The sequence below is a fragment of the Penicillium bovifimosum genome (genome assembly GCF_028826915.1).
Source record: "Penicillium bovifimosum strain IBT 22155 chromosome Unknown utg000001l_segment0_segment0, whole genome shotgun sequence".
In the NCBI taxonomy this organism is placed as follows: Eukaryota; Fungi; Ascomycota; class Eurotiomycetes; order Eurotiales; family Aspergillaceae; genus Penicillium; species Penicillium bovifimosum.
Genome location: NW_026622710.1, coordinates 690,728 through 705,813, shown reverse-complemented (window position 1 = coordinate 705,813; position 15,086 = coordinate 690,728). Strand labels below are relative to the sequence as shown.

General features: G+C 50.0%; 6 protein-coding genes across 6 annotated transcripts; 4 read left to right on the top strand and 2 right to left on the bottom strand.

Moving 5' to 3' along the window:
• Positions 1-3,814: 3,814 nt before the first annotated feature.
• N7515_000270 (uncharacterized protein) lies at positions 3,815-5,594 on the top strand (the record flags this gene model as incomplete). Its single annotated transcript, XM_056661014.1, has 3 exons — positions 3,815-3,991; positions 4,073-4,236; positions 4,412-5,594. 3 exons carry the CDS (start codon positions 3,815-3,817, stop codon positions 5,592-5,594), a joined length of 1,524 nt encoding a protein of 507 aa, XP_056526180.1.
• A 399-nt stretch (positions 5,595-5,993) lies between these two features.
• N7515_000269 (uncharacterized protein) lies at positions 5,994-6,810 on the bottom strand (the record flags this gene model as incomplete). The annotated part of the gene is made up of 2 exons (XM_056661013.1): positions 5,994-6,302; positions 6,376-6,810. 2 exons carry the CDS (start codon positions 6,808-6,810, stop codon positions 5,994-5,996), a joined length of 744 nt encoding a protein of 247 aa, XP_056526179.1.
• A 1,768-nt stretch (positions 6,811-8,578) lies between these two features.
• Positions 8,579-9,627, top strand: N7515_000268 (uncharacterized protein; the record flags this gene model as incomplete). The annotated part of the gene is made up of 4 exons (XM_056661012.1): positions 8,579-8,643; positions 8,718-8,735; positions 8,803-9,023; positions 9,077-9,627. 4 exons carry the CDS (start codon positions 8,579-8,581, stop codon positions 9,625-9,627), a joined length of 855 nt encoding a protein of 284 aa, XP_056526178.1.
• A 909-nt stretch (positions 9,628-10,536) lies between these two features.
• N7515_000267 (putative mitochondrial carrier protein) lies at positions 10,537-11,819 on the top strand (the record flags this gene model as incomplete). Its single annotated transcript, XM_056661011.1, has 2 exons — positions 10,537-10,713; positions 10,770-11,819. 2 exons carry the CDS (start codon positions 10,537-10,539, stop codon positions 11,817-11,819), a joined length of 1,227 nt encoding a protein of 408 aa, XP_056526177.1.
• A 449-nt stretch (positions 11,820-12,268) lies between these two features.
• On the top strand, positions 12,269-13,452 carry N7515_000266 (uncharacterized protein; the record flags this gene model as incomplete). Its single annotated transcript, XM_056661010.1, has 3 exons — positions 12,269-12,342; positions 12,396-12,608; positions 12,687-13,452. 3 exons carry the CDS (start codon positions 12,269-12,271, stop codon positions 13,450-13,452), a joined length of 1,053 nt encoding a protein of 350 aa, XP_056526176.1.
• A 454-nt stretch (positions 13,453-13,906) lies between these two features.
• Positions 13,907-15,020, bottom strand: N7515_000265 (thiamine diphosphokinase; the record flags this gene model as incomplete). Its single annotated transcript, XM_056661009.1, has 3 exons — positions 13,907-14,695; positions 14,778-14,854; positions 14,906-15,020. The coding sequence occupies 3 exons, from the start codon at positions 15,018-15,020 to the stop codon at positions 13,907-13,909; spliced, it is 981 nt and encodes a 326-aa protein (XP_056526175.1).
• Positions 15,021-15,086: the final 66 nt, after the last annotated feature.

The window sequence follows — 15,086 nt, the reverse complement described above, 5'->3', positions numbered from 1 at the left end:
CAATAATTTCCGGGTATTTGCCCATCTGGCTTTGTGTCTACACCGAAAAAAGCAGGGGGTTAGGGTTTCTTCTCATTGAGACACGGTGTTACGGGGGCATGTCTCGCAGTATTGGGTTGCGGCGTTGGAAGTTCTATTCCGTCAGATGCGTGTATGCGCTATGTATCAATGAATTTCTTTCGGTTCAATTTCTCATCGTTCTGATTTCTGAGTGGTCTATTCTCTTCCATATCTTTGGTCAAAGCCCCCACATCTAGTTACAATATGCCTTCTAGCTGTCTACTTTTCTGACATAGTATGTCTACAACGTTTGAGCCAATACCAAGTCTATTCCATCCCCATCACGCATCAGATGTCAATTCCCACTGCAACCGTCTCAATCTCAATGGCCATGATCACAACCACATCGCCATCGGGTCTCTGCATCGGTATGCCCGTGATAAGCATAGATCAGCATCTCAACTTGTGTATCTAATTCTTCTCGGGCCGTGATCAGATTCAAAGAGGTTCTAGATTCTAACCAATACACCCGCATGGCACTTTTACCCGTAACCCTACTATCTTCCACTTCTACGGATCCACTTTGCAATATTCCCCATTTTCAATGATACAAGCAAATACCACTGTAAATCAATTGCCAGACTAAACAAACCGAATGCAACCAGCAACAGTCTAGAAGAGTTCTCCGAAACTCTAACAGGGTTTCTCTACAACCACGGCCAGCGGGCGAGTAATGACCAAGACCGCAGAGCTAACTGTAATGGATGTAGTTACTCCGTACAACCTAAACTCTTGTTTTATTTTGATTTTGATTTTTTCTGACTCCCACCTGCCTATTACACTGCTCTGGGCCCTGGCTGTTTCAGCCCCGAACCAGGCAAAACCGCCGTTCCTGCATGGGAAACACGAGGGTGGGGCCCGTGGGGGCAAGTCGTAAGCCTGCCTGAGTGCCTGTGCGTTAGAGATTTAGTTCGGCCCCCCGTAGCTGTTAGCGTGGACGGGAATGCCCAGGTGGGGGGCGGCGATTAGGTGAGATTTTGTGTGTTTTTTCGCTTCGCTAGTCAACTACTGTGTTAGTTAACTAGGGAGAGGGCTTGTTCAATTGAAAGAAGTCTACTCTATCACGGCATTGAGCGGAGTGCATACCTAAGTGTCTTTCCTTTCTTTCTTGGGTCTGCTATTATTGCGCATAGCACACTCCGTACATACAACATGCCCACATACTGCGAAATGATCACAGATCGTATAACTGCTGGGTCCGGGATCGGGAAGTCTAATTAGATTGCCAGTTTAGTACGCTGTAGAAGGTATGTCAAGGCGATGGGTGAGTTTAGAAGTTTACATTATGCAGTGTTAGTCTAGAAGCAAGAAAAACACATGTGCCTGAGGTCATTGATTCAGTCGCGTTCGCACCGAATTAACCGTCCTCGAACCTCGGACTTGATGGTAACTTAAAACTTTGTAAGTTGATCTTGATTTTGGATCGTCGCGTATTCTCAATGTGATTGTAGTTTAACTGGTTCATACATAGTTCGCTCCAGAGTCCAGACCTCAAATTCAGGTAGCGAACAGCAAAAACAGAAGTGATCCACGGTATCCACGGCTCCGTCCTCCCCGCATCCCAAACTTCGGGTCCCGGGTAAACCTCAACCATGTTCTATCTCCCACGGCTGGGACTCCTGCGACGATCATCGGTCAATCGTATCTGTTATTTGATCTAGTTGATCTACGAGACTACGGACTTCTATAAAGTATGTGGCGTACGATATTGTATTCTTGTACGAACGTGCATAATATCAATTATCACGAGCACGATATGCTGCTAGCGGTAACTCCCGACGGCCAGAGGTGGGGTGATCGACCATCGTTGTTCCTGGACTGCCACTACCGGTGTCCTCTTTTGGAATTGTACTGTAGTTGCTACGTAATTAGCCTACGTACAGGGCTGGAATGCGGCATTGAGAACTAGCTCTGTCTGTTTCCTGGGGAGAGGGTCTGGCCTAGTCGAGAGATGGATGGTTAGACGTTACCACGTGCTTTTGGTGGGGATGATGGGTAGTTCCTGCGTATAACCACCAATTATCCCGAGGTCGCATATGGTATAACTATAATTCAAGGAAGATACATAGTTCATGAATTGGCGATGATGCGTGGCTGCCACGAACCTTTGCATGTGTGGGGGAACCCTGTTTGGTCCTTGGATTTGCGCTATGTAGTAGGTATGCAATATGCAGCCTCATAAAGTGGACCGCCGAGGTAGGCCTAAGGCATGTGAAGGAATGGGGTGGGGAAACTTTATGCAGGACTGTTTATGGGTTTATTGAAGATTGGGACTTGGGTTTCCAAGATTGGGAGTAAGGTTAATTATGCCGTTTACCTATCTTGGTTCTGGCCAGATGAGGAAAGTTGAATCAAGTCAATCGACTCTGTCGAGGCCAACAATACCTATGTCTCTCGGAAGAAAGAGCACGTGGACAGATGCTGTCAAGCTCTGATTCTTTGACGTCACCTTCACTACTACCTATCAGCGTGGAACCACAATATTCCTGCGTATACAACCTTCAAATCTTGTGAGGCAAAGCAGGAGGTTGAGCACCGGGAGAATTGTATTCTCATTAGATACACAGAGACCTGCGAGCAAAGGCAAGAATGTAAAATACCACTCCCACTTGCAGCATTCGAAGGCATTGGTCACCTATGCACTATGCACAGCAGCTGTACAGACAGTCTGTACTATCTACCATAAGGTCGTTCCTCACATCGATTCTTCGCTCATGGTCCCAGGTCCCAGCAAAATGAAGGAGGTTGTCCTCTCGCATCCGAGTCCGACGCATCGAGCATCTTCCTTTTGTGACTTTTGTCATCCCCAGCGATGATGTACAAGCATAGGAACATGATAGCATCTTTCTTTGAGATGCTCGAGAGCAATTAGCAAACATAGGCTATCCAGTATCCAGGGGATGGTCACGTGGGATCCACTTATCTGTGGGGCCACGATATCAAGGCTTCCATTTCTGCATGTCCGTTAGTACTTCATAACGACTTGGTGGATCACTTTCCAACTTCGCAGATCTAAGAAAAGAATGAGAGATTTATAAAACGATATCATACAAAGCCGAATTCGAAGCTACATGAGGCAGCGATACCGTTCATGATTTCTTGCTAGCTCCAGACTCCAGTCACCTCAAAGGTACATCCATTAAGGGCGCCTACATCTATGCAGTACAACTTCCAGAATGCACATCTAACGTTTCGGTCAACACCTTCACAGTCGTCAGTCATCTCTACACACTTAACATAACTACCACTTCCGGCTACCATAAGTTCGGTGGATTCAAGGCATATCATCTCTATTCTCTACCGCCTGCTTGGAGTGTCATATTTCATCTCGCACGAACTTCAGAACGGGCTGATTCCAATCCAGTCAAGGCGTCGAGAATCTTGAGATGGTCCCTAGGACCACGTGAGCAGATGTATATGCAAACGTACACATAAGTATCTTGCTCGCACCAACTCACCCCAAGATACATCCTTGTACACTCCACAGTCTCGGAGATATCAAAGCCGATAACCCAACTTGGAAGTCACGACACACCTCGAGCATCGTCCTTTCCAACATCACTTGACTCGAGCACTAATCACATGACCGCATCTGTAGCTGTACCGTATTTTAGTACTTATTTTGTTTACTTGCTCCTCGATCCCCGCTTTTCCTTCGCTGTTTCGTTACGGTCATCACTTTCACGTTGACTTCGCTTCTTGCTCATCCGATTTTGTACCCGAAATGGATCCCCTCGACAGACTGATGCACCTCATGGAGAAGGATGAAGCTCTGATGCACCTCGCAACCGCCTCCTCGAGCCAGGGCGAGGGCACCGTTTCTATCCAGGACAATGGGGAAACTCCCCTCCTCTCTGGGCCTGCCGTCGGTCTTGCTTCTGGCATTCTCACTGCAGCATTTTCTGAGCCGCAGGCCAAGGTCAAAGATCCTGTAAGTAAACATCATTCCCGCTTTTGAGATCCAATTGGTCTGGTCACCCCACCGGAGTCGCATATTCGATGTTTCCTGTAGGATTGGAGATCATGTGGACAATCATTGACAGAAACCAAGGATGTCGATTGCTCCCACAACACCCGGAAGGTTCACCTCGAGTGTCCGAGCGCCGCCCAAGACAAGCATGATGATGCTCACTCTGACAAGACTTCCGAGAGCCAGCTCACTGCCGTCCCGACTTCGTTCACTCCGGCCGTCACAATGGCTCGCTTTTTCCCTGAAATATGTCCCCGGAAATGCGTCTGAGAAAGTCAATACAAAGTTTTATAGAGGTGAAAAGTTTTGGAACCGTACCTGGGATTTGTGAGTGAAGTCTAGTGTCTGTTGGCAAAAATATCACCGCTAATCCTCATCCAGATACTACTTGCCTGTCCCAAAGGAGATCTCGCGGGGACCTTTCCTGTTGATCCCTACTCTGCAAGCGCAAGGCTTTCTCGATGAAATCAACTCGGCTTTGAACCTCCAGCTGACCCTGACGGGCCAGGGCAAGAAAGGCCTTGTGATTAAATTCAATGAGACCACGGTGCAGCCGACGTTCCTCGGCCGATGCAGCACTCCTGAGCAGAAAGCGGACTATGAGGGAATGGTCCCAGACTCTTTGGATGACTGGGGACCGGGGACCATGGTCGTTGGAGAGTTTGAAGAGCAAATCAAGCAGTCCATTGCGACTATCAAGCGGGTGAAAAAGAAAAAGAAGAACGGTGACAGTGAAGCCCGACAGAAGAAGTGGGAAGAGTGTATGGGCCGTGTGCAAGCCCACTTTGGTCTGCGTCCTCCGTTGCAGCCAGGTCATCAACAGCCGTCGTTTGCCAATGGTCAAATCGGACCCGTTGATGTTCTAGATGTGACTAAATGGGACTTCCACGACGCACCTATCTTCATCAGTATTGACCTTGAGTGGAAAGAGAACACTCTGGGTGCGCTGACTGAGGTTGGGATCTCAACCCTGGATATGATGGACCTGCAGGGTGTGCCTCCTGGCGGCTACGGAGAAAATTGGATGAAGCATATTCGCTCCCGCCACTTGCGTGTAAGCGAGTACCGCACTTGGGTCAATAACAAATACTCCTATGGTTGTCCTGATCGGTTCGCATTTGGCGAGAGTGAGATGATTCCGGGCGCAGAGATCGGAGAAGCCGTGGACGCTGCATTCCAGCCCCCGTACATGGTCCCCAAGGAAAATGACATCGTCCGCGGATACAAGCGTCAGAAGCGCACCGTAATCCTCGTTGGTATCGATCTTCGTCATGATTTCAGGATTCTGAAGGAACAAAACAGCCAGGTTTTCCTTGGACTCGAGACCCTGGATGGTTCTTCGCCCGTTGTTCGCGAGGTCGTCGATGTGGCACAGCTGTACCGTGTAGAGCACGGGATGCCTAACCCACCAAGTCTTGAATCAATGCTAAATCAACTGAAGATCCCGAGTGCCAATCTGCATAATGCGGGCAATGATGCGAGCTGCACCCTGCGGGCTCTCGTGCGATTGATGCTTGAAGTTGCTGGGGAGGAAACGGACGTCTCTCGGAATCAGACTAACTAGATGTGTTGACTAGCCTGACTCTCGACCCTCTGAGATAGCCCGACGAGCTCTCCGCTGATTTTACACAACATATCTCCTATCAACGAAGCATTATGGATAGTCGTTACAGGAAATGGGCTCAACAGGGCTACTTGACTGGGTAGAAGCGTAGACCGGCATAATACTGTCATGGGTCAGATCCGCTTAACGCTAGCGATACGCTCTTTGGGCTATCCTACGAAGAATATCTTATGCAAAGGACTCCCGTTTCTATTCTTTGTCCTCGAGGAAGGCTATGAAGATGAAAAACTTCTATATTCAGACAGACAGCCAGAGAAATCTAAATCACAAACAAATCCTCCACATTCCACGAGAAATCCTCCTCTAGTTCACAACAACCCGATAACCATGAAATTTCATTTACAGACCACCAGCAGCACAGATCTTCTTAGCCTCAGCAACACGTTGAGAATACCGACTAGGGTAAGCAGAAACCTGCACCTTCTGGCAAAGCTTGCCAACCTCCATAGTCTTCCAGCCCTTAATGTTCTTCATCTGCTTGAAGAACTGCGCAGCAGACTTGGCAGCGTCCATGTCGGCAGCAATGTTAGGATAGTAGATAGCGCGTTGCTGGAAGATGCCAACGCTGTCGTAGTCCGAGCCGACCTTGTCATGCGGATACTTCAGGGAAGCGGGGACTTTCTTGTTGGCGTAAATGTAGATATTGGACTGGAATCGTGTTAGCTGCCGGATATTCTGGACCCATATTTTGGTGTTGGAAGGTTAGGACTTAGGGACTCACCTCGACAAGTGCAGTGGCAATACCAGCAAGACAGCCCTGACGACCCAGACCCTCCTTCTTGGCCTCCCCGATGATAGCCTTTGCGTGCTTCGACTGCGTAGCTCCAAGGCCGGGCAGGTTACCCTTGCCGCCTCCGCTGCCACCTCCGCTGCTACCGCATTTCTTGGTCACGTAGTCGTTGACTCCGGTGCGGATGTAGTAATCGGCAATGTAGCAGCCGTCGGAGGTCTTGTCCCAGATGTTGTTGCCCTTGACGCTGGTGCCGGAGGTTTGACAGGTGATTTTCACGTCGGTTCCCTTCTTGTAGCTCTTGACGACGGAGTGGGAGGTTCCGGGGCCGGAGCGGCAGTTGACGACGCTGCCCGTGATCGGGTATGCGTTGACGATGGGGGTGATGGCCGCGAAGGCGAGAGCTAGGATGGGAGTGAACAACATTTTGGTTTGGATTTGGTTTATACTTGGAGTTCAAGTGTGCGTAGTCAATGCTGGTGTTCTGAGCTGATGAATATGATATTGATGGGGATGCATCGAGCATTTTATATCCCTGGACTCTTCATTCCTTGACAAACTGAACCTCCTATCTTGCTCATTCTTGAGGCGGACCCCACGATGCTCGTATAGAACCCATGTGAAAGTGCGAAGGGGTGGGTTCGTATTCGCAGGTTGTGTCCACGATGTCCGTACCTATACCATGTTTGAAGCTGTAGAGTGAAGTAATTTGTCTATTTTCAACGGGCAGCCTCGTATCATCCCCACAGATAGAGGTAGTGTTACTTAATTATCCGATGTTGTTAAGCTTCATTCGAACATCGCTTAAGCTTGGCGCTCGTGTTCCTGAAGCCTTGCCTGTCAGGGCGTAACATGCCCTAAAAATAGCGGGCTTTTCGGGTTTTAGCGTCGATAAATGCAGATCTCCCGTATTCAGATCGAACATTTCTCTTGTTTCTGTGTTCCTGGCAGACTTGGTGCATACTCGGAAAGCCACCTTAGTGAGCCTGGGGCTCTGTGGATATATTTAGGTGTCCGCCCGGACTCCGGTCGATGTTCGAGGTGAATAGTCTCGTGTTTGTTAGCTAATATGTCTGTAGTAGAGCTGAAGCACACTTCCAATGGCTCGACACTGGGATTATTCTCGTGATTGAGGATAGCAGCTGGAGCCTGTGGTGGGGTTCGCATCGTTTACCATTTATTTGTAGTGCCAGCCCGTATACATCATCCGTTAATTACGTATCCACGCTGATTATGGTCGGGCTCAGGTGGAAAAGGGGAAGTGTAAGGAGTAATAAACATCGCACTCCGACCACACTGGCTGCACTCCCTAGACACGGGATCTCTTGGCTTAGATCGATCCAGGGATAGCTTCGAAGGAGTCGAGGAAATGGAAGCCACTTGACTATCCCATCTGCAGTTATGTATTGTAGCAGGGAGGTGGGTACTGTGTATAATGCGTGTCAGCCCATTGGGCATAAATGGACATTCATTGAGGATTCGCTTGACCGCGTCCAAGGGGTACGAGTACATAAGCCCTTCGACTCCCTGGTCTGTATCAGTACTTCCAAGGGACCGTTCGATTTCTTGCAAAGACTCGGTGAGTTGCCATACTGATGCCAACGTTGCCAAGTGCGGTAGTGTTCAAGTGTGAAGTGACACCCATTTGCCGTTGTACATAGCCGTGTCTGGATATATTGCCAAAGAATAGATTGAATAAGCTTGGAAGCTCGAAGAATACATTGAGTATGTCAACTTCGACGTTCGAAGCCTAAGCTATGTGCCCATAGTACATAGTACCAGCCCCGGGTAGAGGATATGCACATGGCCGAAGTTTAGTGCCGAAAATGGATCTCCTCGGATCGAGTCACACCGACTCGAGTTGTCAATGGCACAAATATTCCTGGTTAATGGTTTCATTGTATGTAGTAATGAATCAATTGAACGAGGTTAAAGAAATCAAAGTATGTAGAAAGCTCTCTAACCCCAGACATGGTCCCGTGGAAATTGCATCATGGCAAATACTCGACGTCACCGCGGCAGAAGGCGGAGAGGAGCTCAAGTGTGCGTGTTAACTTGCTCCCCGCTCCTCTCCCAGCCACCTTCTTATCTGTCGCCTTTCACATTCCCTACTTCTTTCTTCTTCTTCATCTCGCTCGTAATCCTACCTATCATCGATTCCCTCCATTTCCTCAGTTCTCGGCGGTCATCTATCATGGCTCCTCCTCCCGCGACCCTGCCTTTGGTTGAGAGGCTCAAGCTTCTCGTGCAGACCCTGCAGTGCGTTTCCCATGCTGGACATTGTTCAGTGATACTTCAATGCTTTGTTTATGTGTACTAATGAACGGTCATAGGTTTGCTTGGTTTGTCGGGTAGGTCTATCTGCTCAAGCGCACACCAACGACGTCTCCCGAATTTGGAGTCACTAACGAATTCTAGACATGTCACACTATTGCTCTCGGTCTTCCGTTACACCCTCTCCTGCATCTTCTTCAACTATTACTCCTCCTCGGCACAAATCGCCTATCGTCTGACGTTCATCTCGGCCGCTGTCACTTATGGAATCGTCGTGTACAAGGGCCACTTTGCCCGGGGTGTCCAGGGTAGCCCTCTGGCAATTGTGATGAAGCTCATCTCCGATGAGAATGTGCAATACCTCGGTGAGTGATTGGTGATGCGATGGTCCACATTTCACAGCTGACGCATATCCTAGGAATGGCCCTGGTCTGGCTGTACTCGCGCCAGCTCATCCTGGCTCTCCTGCCTTTCAGCGTCTACTCGGTCTTCCACGTCGCAACCTATACTCGCATGTACCTGATTCCCACCTTGCAGCCCCCTGCGCAGGCCCCTGGCTCTCCCTCCTCCCCTAGCTCGAAGCCCGCCGCCAAGCAGTCTCCCCTCGCCGAGACTATTGGGCGCTTCATCAAGCAGTACTACGATGCCAGCATGGGTGTCGTTGCCACCCTCGAGATCGCCCTGCTGTTCCGCCTGGTTCTGTCCGCTATCACCTTCTCCAAGGGAAGCTGGGTCCTCCTGATTGTCTACTTGTCTTTCTTCCGTGCCCGCTACGCCCAGAGCTCCTTCGTCCAGCAGGCTGTCCGTCAGCTCACTGCTCGCGCCGATGCCTCTATCTCCCACCAGAGCACTCCTCCTCAGGTTCGCCAGGGCTGGGAGGCCGTGAAGGGAATCGTGCGCCAGGGCTACGAGATCACCGATGTTGGCCGCTACATCTCTGGCCCTACTGCTGCTAAGAAGCCGCAGTAAATGTCCTATGCCAGCGCCGAATACCTTGCTTTGTCAAGCTGGACTTTGATGCGGGCTAGATCATTAGCCTTTGCCTTGCAGTCTTGTTGAAACAACGGTAGTTGGTGCGAGATATGAAACCACAGATTTATCTTCCATTGGCGAGTTCCCGTCCAAGCGAAGAACACGGAGAATGCCAAAGTATGGGTCGCCCGAGGTCCCAACTGTAGAAAAAGAGGAGGTGGAGGAATCCCGTCATGATGATGCTATACGCGACGACTTGTGTTTATTATTCTAGAGCTTGCCATGCATTGTCTTTGTATTTGCTTTTCTCTTGTCCACATACCTTGCTTCCGGTTCATTTCATTATTACCATTATGCAGTGATTTTATGCTGGCAATTGTGAAGCTGCACCTTCATCCAGTAGGTATCTCTAGGCAGTCCGAGTGAGTAGCATGTAACATGTCAAAGGGAACTTCATGTGGCGTCACTTCAGATTGGTCTTAGCATAGAGATAGGACAAGCGGAATGCGCAAGACTCGATCATGTGTATAGTATTGCCATTGCATATATCAGTCAGAGAACCTCAGAGCCCCTGCTAACCTGCTTACACCTGCGTACATGGATATCCAATTTCATAGGATCAAGATCAAAGATCTCCGATGGATGCAGTGACGGAATCCCGTGATTGACGCCTGAGGCGTCAGGCGACAAGTCGGGCTTGGCAACGAAAAGAAGCCTATCAGAATTTTGGCTGATGGAACAATCGTCTTACAAACATCGATCGATCATTTCTGTCCTCGTCACTCTTTTTCGATCGTCCTTACCTCCCAGGGGTGCTTATCTCCCATTGAACCCTTCAGCACCCCTCCCAATCCCCCGCCCTGGTCCCGGCCAGAAACACTCGTCGCAGTTCAGCAAAATACTGCCATGAGCCTGACCTCGCGGGTGTTCGGCCTGTTCTCGACAGCGACTTCGGACTCAACGCCCTCCCCTGCGGGGGACCCGCATAACTCAGCATGGTCTTCAGATCGAATGGGTGGAATCCACGGTGCCGAACTGGTGCCGGAGGAGGAAGAGGAAGAGCCTCGACCACCATATCTACACGTACGATTGTCTCTCGCGAGACCATAACTTTGCGCTTGGCTGATCTGATAACCTAGGCTATGTTGGCTGGAGGCATTGGGGGAACATGCGGTGACATGTTGATGCACTCACTAGACACAGTCAAGACTCGACAACAAGGCGACCCGACGCTTCCGCCTAAATACACTTCGATGGGACAGTCCTATGCAACCATCTATCGCCAAGAGGGAATATGTCGGGGATTATATGGAGGAGTGACGCCCGCCCTGCTCGGCTCGTTTCCCGGCACCGTGATTTTCTTCGGCGTGTACGAGTACACCAAGCGATTGATGATCGACTCCGGCATCAACCCTAGCATCGCCTATCTATCTGGTGGTTTCTTTGCGGACTTGGCTGCGTCGGTCGTCTATGTGCCATCCGAGGTGCTGAAAACCAGACTCCAGTTGCAGGGCCGACACAACAACCCGCATTTCAACTCGGGTTATAACTACCGCAACATGAGAGATGGTTTCCGCCAGATTGTTCGGCAGGAAGGATTTTCAGCATTATTCCACGGCTACAAGGCTACGATCTTCCGCGACCTCCCTTTTTCAGCGCTACAATTCGCATTCTACGAGAAAGAACAATCATTGGCGAAACACTGGGTTGGGAAACGAGACATTGGACTGGGCTTGGAGATCCTGACAGCCGCCACCGCCGGCGGTATGGCTGGTGTGATCACTTGTCCCCTGGATGTAGTCAAGACGCGCATTCAGACCCAGCAGAACCCGACAGATTCACCACCTGGTTCTTCAGGCGCAAAACACGCCGTTGAACACATACCCAAAGAAAGCCCTCGACCACATGCATCCTCATCATCACCTTCCCGCCCCTCACGACCACACTCGCGACCCATCTCCACATCAGGCGCAAGTACCACCATCCCACTACCCGGCGCACCCCGACTCGACACCTCCTCTGTGTTCACCGGCTTGAAGATGATCTACCGGACAGAAGGAATTGCGGGGTGGTTCCGGGGCGTGGGCCCACGCGGTGTGTGGACCAGCACACAGAGCGGGACCATGCTGGTTATGTACCAGTACCTGCTCAAACAATTTGAAGCCTATCAGTTGGAGCGGTCTTTGTAAGTTCTCATACATGCATGCATTTCCAAGGATTGCCCTTTTTCTTTTACTTTTTTCTGGGCAGGGGCGTTGGATTCTTTGTCGTTTATGACCGTGCTTTGAGCACTTTGTATGTGTACGCTACTCCGTACTGTAACTACTGTTAGACTATTAGACTGGCTGCGGCCTTTGTACCATAGAATTTTCAACTCTTACATATGGATTCAACCATAACTAAACAAAGAAATCATATAACTAAAAGAGATCTATAAAAAGATAGCCCAACTACCATCTAATTCCACATACTCCACGTCAAAGAACAGTAACAAAGAGAGTGGACGCGCTAAACGGTGTTTTGTTTTGGCGATCACCCGGATGTAAACAATTACCCGGCCCCCTCCCTTGCATCTTCCCTTCCCCATCCCCTCTAACTGTGTATCTCTAGACATTGGTCCAATTACTCTTCATACATCATGTCTCTTCCATATCTCAAGTCGCTCAAGAAGCCTGATCTGCTCAGCATAGCAGAAGAAACAGATCTGCCAGAGTAAGTTGCCCGTCGCAATCCCCCAGAACCACCCCCATTAAAACCCTCTACAGCTACAATGACTTTAACAAAACCGATCTGGTTATCCTGCTGGAGAAACACCTGCGCGAGAATCGCTCTATCTTCAATAACCTCCAAAGCCTCGCGGAATACTATTCGCGCCTCGACTCGCCACCTCGCAGAGGATCGCCCTTGAAGCGCGACACCACGCGCACTCCAGCCCGTCGCGCAAGGAAGATGGAGGAAGTCAAGCAGGAAGAATCCAGGTAGGCGCTCTTCTTTCGTCGCGCCATGCGCGACAAAGTATCTGTATAAGCGCAATATATACTAAACCCCCGCAACAGCGAGGAGGCCGAAGAACCCGAACCCAGCCCGGAAGTCGTCAGTCCAACTCCCGCCGCGTCGCGCACAAACACCCGCCAGACCAGGCGACAATCACTCCGCCAATCCATCTCCGCCATCGCAGACGCAGAGCCAACCCTGCCCGCCTCGCCGGCAATCATCACCGAGGCAATCGACGCGCAGACCGTCAAGCTGCGTGAGACTATCGACCACGTCTGGACTGCATCCGGTCTAGTCGAGCGCGCGCATTCGTTACGCGCAACCCTAAGCAACATGAAAGCCGTCGAGATCCTCGTGCTGCTCCTGGAAAGCGCCAGTCTGGCTAAAGAGCTAGTGCCGATCCGCTACCTGACTACCACGCCCCCGGTGCAAGGGGCGCAAATCCCGCCCATCCCGATCAGGGTTCCTGATCTGTTTGTCGTGCTGGAGGGGGCGTTCTGGGCGCCGTTTTCGTTGTGGTTCTTGACTTGTTTGCTGTTGCCGTTGGTTTCGGCTTACTTTATCAATTTGAGCTGGCAGGCTTCTTCGGGGCGTCGGACTAGGTCGGCGTCGCGTCTTGCGCAGTTTGATCCTTTGACGTTCAATATTGTTAAGGCTTTGCTGGTTAACGTGGTTTTTGTTAGTGGGTCCAATTTCGGTGGGGTCTATAGCAAGTTTGCGGTGCGCAAGGTTGTTGATTCTGTTCCTGGTGGTGTTTCGGGTCTTTTGACTGGGACTGCTATTGGTGGTGTTGGGGCTTTGTATGAGGCTATTCTGCACCGCTCGTGAAGGGTTACATAGGATCGGGCTGTACAGATGTGGTGAGGGTCGTTTAGGTGATTTGTTTTCCTTTGAGGGTTTTGGTCTTTTGGATGTTTTATGGTTGGTTTTGGGTCTGTGTTTAGTCCTGGGTATGTTCTTTTTCTTGTTCTTTTTCTTGTTCTTTTTCTGTCGTTCTTGGTCTCTCGTTCTACCCAGAAGGCAAGGCGGTTGTCAGGCTGGTTTATGTTCTGATTCTCTTTGAGGAGTTCTTCTCTGTTTCGCTTTTAATGATCAATCAGTCCTTTGAATGTGTAATGGCAATCGCAGGGAGTAGATGCATGTTTGGGTGGTACATTGAGCATAGTCCATGGGTCTATAGCAGTTCAATGTAGGGCACTCCAGCTAGGACGGGATATAACAGCTGTTGGGAGCCCAAGAGACAAAGAGGAAGAAAGATTCAAGAGGTTATACAATTCCCACATCACCTCTTAAACCTCTCCGCCAATTCCACCGTAAACAAAACCGGCACAGACGTCTCAACCTCCACCTTATCAGCGCGAATATGGTTACTCGTAGACACCTGCCCTCCAATCTCGGTATGCCAATCCTCCACATCCCACTCAAACCCATGAGTGGTAATCTTAGCAGGTGCCGAGAGAGGGATGATCCCGATATTCTCCTCAAAGAAGTATTCTCTTTCTGATTCTTGCTCTTCCTCTTCATCCTCCTCCTCCCCTAACTCCTTTCCTCCTGTCCCACGTTTCCGCTTCCTCGTACCCTTCTCAGACACCTCCATATCGGCGCGCCTCGTCGCCGGCGTGTGAATTATATTCCTCCCCGTCTGGATAATGAATGTGATACTCTCCTCCGAAACGAGGTAGAGATTACCACCGCCGCCTTTCGAGTCTTTATCTTCTGCAGACTCTCCGTTACGGATTGAGCGCTGCTTCTGCGTCATCATGTACAGATGGTGGACTTGGGAGAAGGCCTGGTCTACGCGGCCGCCTAGACCGCCCAGGATGACGATTTCGAGATGTGATTCATCGCTTTCAGCTGTAGGCCCACCATTGGTGTTTGGTTTGGCTGGGATCTTTGCGTTCCGTGGAGATGCTATGATCTCTGCGGCGCGGGTGTTGAGGTAGTTTAGACATTTGGTGAAGTCGGTTGAATATTGGTCTGGATCTTTGATCACTGATACACCCAGTTTCGAGTAGTGTTCTTGTACTGCTGGACGGATGGAGTCCAGGTCGCCGATTATAGCGTCGGGGATCTTATGTTGGTTAGCTTGTATGTCTGGACTTGTTGGTATTGGGCTTAGCTTCCCACAACCTGTGTACGAAGATATCTCTTACTTGAGGGCCGTTTTCGATGGTTTTGGTCATATCAAATAGCCGATTGGCGCCGCCATCGGCACACAGAATGAATGATGCTGCAGAGGTGTTAGCACTTTTCGTGACATATACAGCTCAGATATAACTACCATGTCTGCTCAAAACCCCAAATGCTTTCTCATTGATTGGCTGGTTGAGAACAAGCATAGCGTAAGGCGAAGGACTGCCCGAAGAACGGAAAAATCGACTTGGATCCCACTCCATTGAAGCTGTGCAGTGTGTGCAGTGAGCAGTCTAAACCAGATTGCTCTCTAATTCAATTGAACAAGA